This window comes from Saccostrea cucullata, unplaced genomic scaffold, assembly GCF_032062105.1.
Source record: "Saccostrea cucullata isolate Sc308-1 unplaced genomic scaffold, CSIRO_AGI_Scuc_v1 ctg605, whole genome shotgun sequence".
NCBI classification, from domain to species: Eukaryota; Metazoa; Mollusca; class Bivalvia; order Ostreida; family Ostreidae; genus Saccostrea; species Saccostrea cuccullata.
Genome location: NW_026923558.1, coordinates 74,309 through 86,043, shown reverse-complemented (window position 1 = coordinate 86,043; position 11,735 = coordinate 74,309). Strand labels below are relative to the sequence as shown.

Below are 11,735 nucleotides of genomic sequence, written 5' to 3'. Positions count from 1 at the left end.
TAAAATTTGGTCCATTATTTATGTTATCACTGAGCCCAAGCATAAAGTGAGCATATGCTTACTGTTTTACACGGTTTAATACATATCGACAAATTTGAGGGGAGGTTACAGTCCCTCAAGCCTCTCCTTCCGGTTCCTACATCCATAACAAAGAACTCTATATATATATATGTTTATTCACCAATCAAGGGCCCACTGGGGGCATGAACAATTATTACAAAATGATAACATTGATTACAATTCTATATTAAGGATAATGTAACATGACTAGTGATTAAGTTTGACATTGAGAAGTGCATCACGACACTGGATCAAAAGCATAGAAACCATAGAATGATAAAAGAAAACACAATTTAAAAAAAATGATAGATATAAGGTAAATTAAAAAAAAAAATCTTGTAGTAATGGCAGTACTCTAATATAAAACTAGTGCATCTTGAATACAAAGGGCACCAGGGGATGATACCTCTACACAGCCAGTCTGGCAAACCTGTACCCTAAGTATTGAAGATGGTCATTCCAAAAAAAAAAATAATTTAAGTATTAACAGAAATAGTTATTTCAATTAATAGGTACTTAGCATATAATTAGAAACTTAATGCAAACTAATCTCTTGGAGTTAGTTCAATAGATATTTGACATATGCATACCCACATACACAAACACACACTTACTGTTACACAAATCCATGCATACAAAAATAATAATATATAAATAAATATATGTATGTAAAGTATATATTATAAACATACACTTATTGTTACACATATCCATGCATACAAAAATAATAATTTACACACAAATATATGTATATATATAAACAAATGGTACTATCATGTACAAATGTAAATCTGTGATCTTGAAGGTAGCATACAATTAATGTAAAGAAAAGGTAACTTGGATACAGAGGGTACCAGGGGACGATGCCTCTGCACAGTCGATTATACTGGCAAACCCGTACTCTAAGTATTCAAGACACCCATTCTGACTGATTCTGTACATTTAAGAAGGGAATGGGGGGACACATTAAATTTACAAAAAAAAAAAAAAAATAAATAAATAAATAAAAAAAATAAATAAATAAAAAATAATTCCATAGGTTTACTAATACTTTTATAATGCATCTCGAACAATTTCCCAAATAAACAGAATGTTCCCAAAATAAAAATTCTTTGGCGTTTAGAACTTCTTTAAGTTATATTAAGGTTAATTTATATGTACTACAAAAATGTTACTGATGTATTAAAGTACTTTGAACCAAAAGAAAACTTTGATTTTGTAAATGTTATTACGTGATTACATTATTTACCCCCCTCCCACCTTACAAGTATATGTAACAAGCGTGTGTGTGTGTCGTTTGCATTAGCCCCCTTCCCCCGCTTTTCGACTAAATCTGCTTCTTTTTTTAATACTTTTTGTGTCGCCTGTAGAGCAGAATTGCATTTAGGGATCACTTTACCCAGCATCTGTCTGTTTGTCCGTCTGTCACACCTTATACTAGTATCTCGAGAACTATATATAGATTTTATATTTTGCACATACATAATTCTTTGCACTTGACTTTTGACTTAATTTCTGAAATTGTTGACAGTGCCGATGTACAATGTATTTTTGACATTTAAAAGGTAAGTCTATGCTACTTGTTCAGCATTACAGGGCATTTGAACTTTTACCTACTTTGCGAAATAAATTCTCTTGGATTCTTTAAATTACGAAAATGTATTAATTAATTGATAAATTATTATTTATAACATAGGTGTCGGAACCGAGAGGGGGGGGGGGGGAGGGGGTAGGGGTGGCGTAAGTTAGCGCCCATCCCCCTCTTTTAACATTTACGTTCTACTTTAGGTCAAAAAAGTTTTTATAAAATAATGGTACTGTAAGGAGTTCGATCCTACACCCCACCCCGCCGAAATAGGACTTTCATGTTTGGGCAATGGAGACGTTTTCCTTCTTCTTCTTTTTTTATGCTTGTCGGGGTTTTTGAAATTTTAATGCGCGCGAATTTATTCTGTTTTTGTTTTTGTTTTGTCTGTCTGTTTGTATGTTTATCTGTTTGTCTGTCTATTGTCAACTAAAAACCTTTGCCATAACTTTTGAACCGTGAGAGATAGAAACTTCATATTTGGTATGCATACTACACTAATGAAACTCTTTGAACAAACACCAAGGACAATGATCGTGTGACCTTGACTGTGACCTGTTTGCTAAAAATTGTTTTTTCGAACTTTGTTGCCGCCGAGCGCATAGCGTTTCACAAACACATCTTGACCTTGACTGTGACCTGTTTGCTAAAAATTGTTTTTTCGAACTTCGTTGCCACCGGGCGCATAGTGTTTCACAAACACATCTTGTTTTCTCTGCTTCACTTATCCCCCAATATTACAACCGGTTACCCGTAGATCTTTTTTTTTTGGCATGAACTATACATACAAGAGCAATTTAAAAAAAGCTGACCACTCTTACACTAACTTACATCCTTAATGAAGCTAAAAGCAGGCAACACATGTGCTCCTTGGAACATTCTAGTTTTGAAATTACTTGTCTCATACATGTATGACATTTTCTTGATTTTCTGCACTTGAAATCGCAAAAAAAAAATTGCTAATTTTGAAGTTACATTTATTTTGTCTAAAAACCTCTTTTCCTTAAGCGAAGACGGAGGCGTATTTGCAGAACGTTTTCTTAGCAAAATTCTATAAAATAGTGTTGAATTTATAATTAAAATACTTTTTAATAATAGTACTCATTCTCTTCTCCGAATATTTATAAGTAGTAATTAAAATAGCCTAAAACATAACAAAAAACAATCTGTTTATTGTTAAAAACGTTTATATTTTTCATTCTTTTACATTATGAATCTTTGCAAGATTACGCGGATTTTTTTTTTACTGTGACGTAATACGAGCAAAGAAGCTGACGTCATTAATTAAATCAGAATTGAAATGTCCCTGTGTTCGTTAGGCTATTTGTAAACTCATTACAATCAAAAATTATCTATAGGATGTTGCTTATCATTAAAAGAATATTCAATGCATTCTGATACTTGTATATGTAAGCAAAAGTTCTGGCGTATCAACTGCACAAATTAGACACAGTTCTGGCAGTAAGAGGGTTAAGCAGAGTGACGTTTTTTACTTAGTACGTCACTTTACGTTGTAAGTGGATTGCATGACGTTTCTTATTCTTACTTATACGTCTTAGAATATGCTTAAAGTTAAACAACCCCTCACCTTGTCTAAAGTTTTTAAGCATTTTGCTTACCACAGCAAAATGGCTGCAAGACAGCAAAGACAACGCCGTGTTTTTAAGCCGAGATTAGATCCCTTTACGGAATACAATGCTGTGGGACTTATCACACGCTACCGTTTTGATAGACAAGGAATTGAACATATCGGGACGCTGATTGACGATTTCGTTTCACCAGCAACAAGTCGAAATTGTAGCATACCAACTAATCTACAAGTCATGATAGCTCTTCGCTATTTCGCAACAGGAAAAATGCAGTTATGTAACGGGGATGACTTCGGAATTCACCAATCCACTGTGTCTAGGATTGTTCAAAAGGTCTCTACAGCCTTAACTCGACCACATATCATTCAAAGATACATAAAATTTCCTACCGACGCTCAGACAATTCACCGGCACAAGACAGATTTTCACGCAATCGCCAATTTCCCGGGAGTGCTCGGCGCTATCGACGGGACCCATGTTAGGATATTGCGTCCTACAGTTAATGAAGAAGAATTTGTTAATAGAAAAAACTTCCACAGTATAAATGTGCAACTTGTCGTGGGCGCACATTATCATATACTGGACATAGTCGCCAAGTGGCCAGGGTCAACACATGACGCAAGAATTTTGCGAGAAAGTGGCATTAGCCAATTATTCCAAACACCCGGACTAATTCCTGTAAAATGTCACCTACTCGGTGATAGTGGCTATCCGTGCAAATACTGGATCCTGACTCCCTTCCTTAACCCAGCAACCCAACAGGAAAGAAGATACAATGGGTAAATACTGAGTATGTCTTATTTAATAATAAAGTTATACTGCGAACTTTTTTCTCATGATTTTCTGCATCAACATATTTCCAGGTTGATTTACAGTTAGTTTCCGCATTATCACCATTCGATAAAAAGAAAACAACCAGAAATAATATACTTTTTCAAGTTAGAACCTACCCTCCCCCTAATTATTGCATACATCTTCATTAATCAATTATTTCAGGCACCTAATACATGTAACAGGGGGGGGGGAGGGGCACTTTTTTCCCAACATTACCTTTACTATAGAAAATGTCAATTGAAAAGATGCCCCCCCCCCCCGTTTTCTAACACAGTATATTCATAGCAAGGAAAATTTTGAAATATAGGAAAACATTAGATATATATAAGATTTTCGATGTGTTTTTTTCGATGTTTTTTTTTTCTTTGCCTGTCAACTTTTTTAAGTAAAAAAAAATTCTCAGGTTGCCTCCCCCCCCCCCCTTGACAAACCATGTTACGTGCCTGTATTTATTTATTTTTCATTCATAGATCACACAAGGTGACGAGGTGCATTGTTGAGAAAAACCATAGGACAATGGAAAAGACGTTTTCATGTATTACATTCTGAGATAAGGTTGTGTCCAGAGAGGGCTTGCAAGATTATTATGGCCTGCGCAGTACTTCATAATTTAGCAAAATTGCTCAACACACCAATCATTGACGAGGATGGAGAAAGTGACTATGATTCTGATGAGGGCAGTGATGACGATGATGCTGACAATAACAACTGTGTCCCCGACAATCTGGATGGCAGAGCATACAGAAATCACATTACAATAAATCATTTCTAGAGAGAAGACATTTATTATTTTACCTTTATCGAATATAATTTATTTTCAGTATAAACATTAATAAAAAGTTTTACAAGTGTTTTTTATTGAAGTCTTTCAATTGTTGCTTCAGAAGGGCATTCCTCAGACGGAGGTTCTCAACTTCGAGTTGAAGTTTCTCTCTAGCTAGGTTACATGTAGCTGTAGTTTCTTTTGGAGAATTTGGTGGCATCGGGAAGGCCGAGATACCCAGTGACACGTCTTCTTGGATAATGGGCTGACTCGTGCACGTTGAGGGCTGTGGGTCGAGCTGAAAATCCTCCACCACTCTTCTGTTTAAAAATAATTTTTAAAGAACCATACTCGTCATTTATGAGCATCAAATTATCGATATACTATTTAAAAAACAATAGCCAGAAAAGTCAATATCGAGATTTCGAAAAAAACTAGAGGCACTGTGAGCGATGAGCCCCCGCTTCCATAACTACTAGTAGTTATATTAGCAAAGTCCATGTTTTGCTGTGGATGTGAAACTCAAAATATGTGTCGGATCAAAAAGTAAAATAGGAGGTGCACAATGGCAATATGTTATAGAGATTAACTCTGTGAAAGTTTCATTAAATTTCATTCAGTGGTATGAGAGGAGTTGCGGATAAGAGATGGGGTACCCCAAAGCGTAACAGACGGACGGACAGACGTGCAGACAGACGGAATTAACGATTACTGGTACTATATACCCTCCCGCTTTTCAAGCGGGGGGTATAAAACAGTAATAAAGTTACTGACACTTAAGAAAGCCTTACCCTTGCAGTGAACTCGATGGAATGTCTTCCATGCCCCTGGTGAAATTGTTAAACGTCATCAAAGAGGAATCAAAGGCCCCAGATATTCCACAGATAGAAACATTTTCCTCACCAATTACCTCCTCAACAGCTTGTGACAATGCACTTAATGGTTTCTCTGCCGGTCCTCCACCTATGTAAATTGAAACATTTTGTTTTTATTTAAAATTTGTTTTTTGTTGCTTTCAAAAAGATATATCCATTATTTCATGTATATAAGAAGTTTACATTTTCTTTATAAAAAAAATACCGGGGATCACTTTTGCTGAGATAGTAATATTTTTTTTCACTATGGCTTGCTAATTTCGAGCTGATTGTAATTCACTATAGAATATGATTTTTTTGTTTCTGAAAAAACATTATTACATAGATCTACGTATTTGTTTGGAAAATCTAAAATTTCTTCGCGGTGTGCACAATCTAATTTAAAGTAGATGTTAGATCCAATGTTAGTGTAGCGAGTATGTGAGAGGATCTAACATCTACTATTTATTAGATTGTGTAAAGTATTTTCGGTAAATGAAATTGCTGGTCCGGGGGGGGGGGGGTTTATAAAAAATAAAGGCATGGTTATATTCTAGGACATGCCATTAGGGTAAACACAGTGAGACTATGACCTATTATATACTACTAAATCAAAATAAACAATCTGCATGATTACCAAGGTCGTCCAAATTTCCGTAACCTTTCCGTGCTAAAATAATTTCCAAATTTGACACAGTGACAGTCTACTCTTTCACTGTTTCAGTCTTTGACGCCTGTCTTTTGTCATTCGAATTTTAACGATCCAAAAGTCCAACGGTACATTATTACACATGTAACTTTGGTACTTTATAAAATAATTTTTTAATACATTATGAGTCTCTTCACTTGGAATATAAATTTCTACTGCTTACATCCCGTTATATGTAATGCCTCAATACCGACAATAGAGTTATCACCCTTATATCACTTGTATCTTAGGTACGGTAAACAACATGGCTGACATAACAAGCATACCAAGCATTTCACGTACCTGTTTTTTGCAAACTTCTTCTAAAATCAGATATTTCTCCTCTCCCCTTCATGTGGATGTTATGCCACTTCTTTTCGACTTCTTCTATAGTCCGGACGGTTGAAGGGTTGGCTGCATTAATTGCTTCAGTAATATTTTTCCATACTTCCCTCTTCTTTTGAGTGGTCACTCCGGCGCCGAATTTAGCCCTCAAAATTTTCTTATTATCGTTAAATAAACGCGTTAAATGTAAACATTCTTCCAGTGTCCAGTTTGGTTTACGTTTCTTCTCTGCCATATTCAGACGATGATGATGACGTAAAACGGGAGATTCAATATCGTCAAAACCCGCAATGACGTCACACCATTGTGACGTTTTATTTTAAGCAAGAAGTGATATGCTTTGCTATGATGCACTAAGTATAATGCACTTAGAATTTTTATGCATGAAACTTAAAGTATGTTTCTTAGTTAAGCAGTTTGATCTGGGAATAAGTATAATACTTAATAAAAATTCTTAGATTTTTTTTGCATATGAACCCTGATCCTACCCACTTAATTTTCTTTTGTCCGTGACTTATTCTTTCTTCACATATATGTATTGTGTATTGATAACTTCTAGATCGATCATTGTTCGATAGCTTCATCTTTCTTTTGATTTATACATTTTTTTTAGAATTTTGTTTAGGCTTAAAAATAATTTCTAAAATTTCAAAAGTGTAAAAATATACAAGAGTTGGAATGGTTATTGGAAATCAATATTTAAAGAGGTCTTCATGCACAAAATTGTGTACATGTTTACCCAAGAACAAATACTTTTTGAGAGCAAATGTAATGTAAGATTTCCTTAACGGAAATCTGATATATTTGTAGATTAGTTTTCCGATCCCAAATGTCTTTTCAAATTGGTTGCAAAAAACTGTTAAACACTTGACTATTTGATATCCAACCCTTCTTTACTGGACAAAGTTCTTATACCAATATCAGGCTTTAAGTGGATCACAAAACGATCTTAGCAAAAAAAATAGTTAAGATTCGACTTAGCAAAAAACTTACCATAAAATCTTATTTGTCATAGTAACGAGGAACTCTTCAGGTATACAGGTAGAAAAGCCATTTGTATAGTCAGAGATAAATAAACGTCTCTTTATCATGTTTATATAAAAAATAATACATTCTATAGTGTGTACCACGTTTGAATGAACATGGCACCACACCACTTCGCACAAAACTTTGATCCGCCACTGCAAGGAACTCTTCAATGCGTGAAGGTACAAAACTTTATCGTCTGCTTACATTGAAAACAGACTTAAGATCAATCTTAAAAACTTAAGACTGCCTATAAGCAGTCTTAAAATTTAAGACAAAATTCCAGTCTTAACTCTAAGTCATTTTTTTGTGATTCCCTTGAAGATTAATCTTAAATTTTAAGTGCAAACTTTTGGAGTTAAGTCTGACTTAAGACTTAAGACAGTTTTATGATCCCGGAGCCAGCAAAATCTCAACTGCAAATCTTCCAATGTTGTCTACGGAATAGAATGTTAATTTTGCGAAATAGTGTATATTGGTGAACCAAAGTGATCACTTGATGAAAAATGCAAAATCATCCATTTCAAATAGATATTGTCGGTCAATCGCTTTATTACAAACATTTTTTTTTTAATTTACCGGGTCATTCTATTTTGTCAATGAAAGTTAGAATACTAAAAAAGATTTATCACCAAAGAGATCTTTCATTGAATACACTTTTCCAAAGACAACGAGAATAATTATCGATTATAAAACTTGGGACAATCTCTCCCTATATATGAAATGACCATGTCGATAGTAACGACTATCTTTCCAGTCCACAGTGTAAGAATGTGAATGTGACTTGTTCAACATACACAGAGAGGTAAGCCTAGTCATATGCATCGGTTTCTAAATAAACTTTTAATACATGATGTCTCTTTTGACTCATATTATTGAATGTAAATCATTAGTTACGTCTACTTACATATTGTATATTCGCACCAAAATTTATTCTCTTCCATTGAAACTTTTTAGTTGTCTTCTTGAAAAAGTCAAGATAAGAGTATTTTTTGATCCATCAATAAACGAACATAAGCCCGGTCTGTAATTATGGTTATTGCAAACCATAGACGTGTTAAATCCCCACGTTTGATTAACGGAAATGCAGGTGAAACAACCCGTCTTTTCCCTTAACGTTTTCATGCCAACAAAAGATTTAACGTAAATATACATGTTAGCACCATTCTAAATCACAAACGTGCCCAGCCTTGTATTCCACCATAATTTATATAAAATAAAAGACTACACTATTTATTCAAAATATAAAAAAAATAAATATACATTGACTATTGCTTTCAGATATTTTGATTTTAAAAAAAAGTCTACAGGGTACTGATTTTTCTGGACATGTTATTACTGGTGACGTAGATTAACTTAATAATGAGGACCTTAGATCAATACTTTTAAAAGGTCCCAGTTATAGGGGACCCAAATCCGTAAAATGGCGTCGAAATTAAATAAATATTATTGATTCTTAGAAGACTACTCCAGATAATGGGAAGATACATGTATGAACAGAAAGACGTTGACACTTTGTCAGAATGGTTAAAAATCTATCAGATATATGTTACAATCACGTATTTAAGGAATAAGGGGGGCAATATGAAAACGATATATGCTTCCGTATTCAACAATGCAAAAGTGAAAAAAGAATAACGAAAGATCCCATGATCAGTACGCACTGGTACCTAGTGATAAAGCCGGTTGTAAAGACGAATAATGACCCCCATCGAATAATGACCGGGGGTCATTTTTCGACAGCGAAAAATGACCCCCGGTCATTATTTGACGTAGAAAAATGACCCTTTTGCCCGTAGAAAAAGTGTCACAACCCTAAATTTTGCAGAATCCACGTGAAGAAAAATAACCCCCTGTATACATGTATTAAAGCTAAAATGTTTAGGGGGGGGGGGGCAAAAAAAAAATAGAATAAGAAGCATATTGGCCAAAATAATCACCTGAACTAATTGGAAATAAATTGATGATATGTTGATCTCATAACATTATACAATTATAGAGCTATTTTAAGGTCAATGCAATCATTCAGAATCTAAAGAAGTAAAAGATTTTTCAAGCGTTTAGGGTTAGGTAAACATTATTTTTTTTATTAGGAAATCATCGAACTGACAGAAAAAAATCATCAGTATTAAATATTATTATATCCTCCGCTTGAAAAGCGGGATGGTATATAGTGATCGGAATGTCCGTCCGTCTGTTACGCTTATAGGTACAATGTATTCATCTCATATCCGCAAATCCTCATATAAAAAAAATATTTGTTGGTGAAACAGCTATGTCCTTGTATGGCAACCATAGCGAAGATTAAACTTTTCTTAAATGCAGTTTAAATATATTGTTACCCGAAGTAGGGTCTTCTCACAAGAAATACAACTGCAAAATAGGAAAACCCTGGCACCACTTGTTCAAAAGTAATGGTTAAGGATAAGTTTTTGGAAGGTAGGTGAAACTCAAAGGTCAAAGTTGATGCTTTCTTAAGAAACTGTTTAATGTAACAAGGATTACATATGAGAAGTATGAATACCCTAGCCTTTACCGTTCAAAAGCTATGGCCAAGATTAAAAAAAAATAATAAGTACGGAAATCTCCAAGGTGAAGGTCAAAAGGTCAAATTTGGTGGTATCCAAAGTAAGGTCTTGTCACAAGGAAAACATATATTAAATATGAAATTCATAGCTCCAATAAGTGAAAAGTTATGGTCAAGGTTAAGGTTTTTCTGTCAAGCAGACCGCCAGATAGACAGACAGACATACAGACGAACACGATAAAGCTATATACCCCGAAACTTAGATTACGGGGAAATAAAAAGAAATGGTCTTCAATAAATTTTTTATATTATGATACATTATAAAGAAGACTTTACAACAATGAAAATATTTTTTTTCTGATTTTCTATTAAATTCTCTGAAAAACATACTCAGTAATAAGTACTGAGTAAAACAGAACAGGCTGTGAAACTTGGTATGGTATTTACATACAGCGACTTCACATTTTCAAATATTTTAGGGGTACTTGTCATAAAGGGAATATGAAAAATCACAAAAATACTTCTGCAAACATTCGTCGTTTAAAAACTTTATTAAGTGAATAATATTAAACAATATTTTATCACGAATAATTTCTTTTTTATTCAATGAACATAACAGATAAGTCCACTATTAAACTCTCTAAATGCATGGCAACTAAAGATTTATTACGATTTATGCATTCCTTCAAAATGGTTACATACGATTCAAACTATTACAAAAGTTGTATATGCCTACATATTTTCTCTTATTCCAGAAATATATATTGCCAATAAGCATTTAAAACCAAAAATATATGAATTGAATTAATATTATGTTGGCATGATTGAATTCTGTGATTTTCAAAATGAAGTATTTTCTACCATTTCTATTGAAGCTGTCAAGTACGGGAAAAAGTAGCATTTAATTATTTATGACGTCTTAATGGGTTAGCACAGGTTTAACACATTTACCAGTTATGATGTCATACGAAGTAGGTTCTACGTTAATTAAAAGAAATGTAATGAATACTGTGTGCTAAATCAAAAGTTTATGTCTACATGTATAGATTTTGCATTAGAATGACTGTGTATTTTACACTAGCCCATAGCTTTACAGAGCATATTTTTAGGTCTTATACTTATCCCGCCTTTTTTCTTATTTAGGAGGTAGTCGATATTGAACAAAGGCAAAAAAAAAAAAAAAACTTACCCTTATATTTCTATAAAAAAGAATTAAAAATAAGCTTAGAATAATCTACTATTCTACTAATTTTTATCTGTTACTTTGCCAGAATACTTTCAATTATACTTCCACCAACATTTAAAGTATGTTTTGATCATGGCGAAGTAATGATATGATAGTACTTGTGTGAAGGCTTAACTTCATTAATATCAACATTTTATCTAGAGCCTCTTTCAGAATTATTGAAAAGTAAAGAGTTTTATTTATATTCTTGCTTTTCATTGATTTATTTTTTTGTTTTG

General features: G+C 33.7%; 2 protein-coding genes across 2 annotated transcripts; one reads left to right on the top strand and one right to left on the bottom strand.

Moving 5' to 3' along the window:
* Positions 1–3,273: 3,273 nt before the first annotated feature.
* Positions 3,274–4,840, top strand: LOC134264323 (putative nuclease HARBI1). Its single transcript, XM_062746618.1, has 2 exons — positions 3,274–4,013; positions 4,624–4,840. The coding sequence occupies exons 1-2, from the start codon at positions 3,274–3,276 to the stop codon at positions 4,838–4,840; spliced, it is 957 nt and encodes a 318-aa protein (XP_062602602.1).
* On the bottom strand, positions 4,710–7,059 carry LOC134264320 (uncharacterized). Its single transcript, XM_062746616.1, has 3 exons — positions 6,677–7,059; positions 5,623–5,794; positions 4,710–5,151 (listed from the first exon to the last, which is right to left on the bottom strand). The coding sequence occupies exons 1-3, from the start codon at positions 6,951–6,953 to the stop codon at positions 4,911–4,913; spliced, it is 690 nt and encodes a 229-aa protein (XP_062602600.1). The 5' UTR covers positions 6,954–7,059; the 3' UTR covers positions 4,710–4,910.
* Between the last annotated feature and the right edge of the window lie 4,676 nt (positions 7,060–11,735).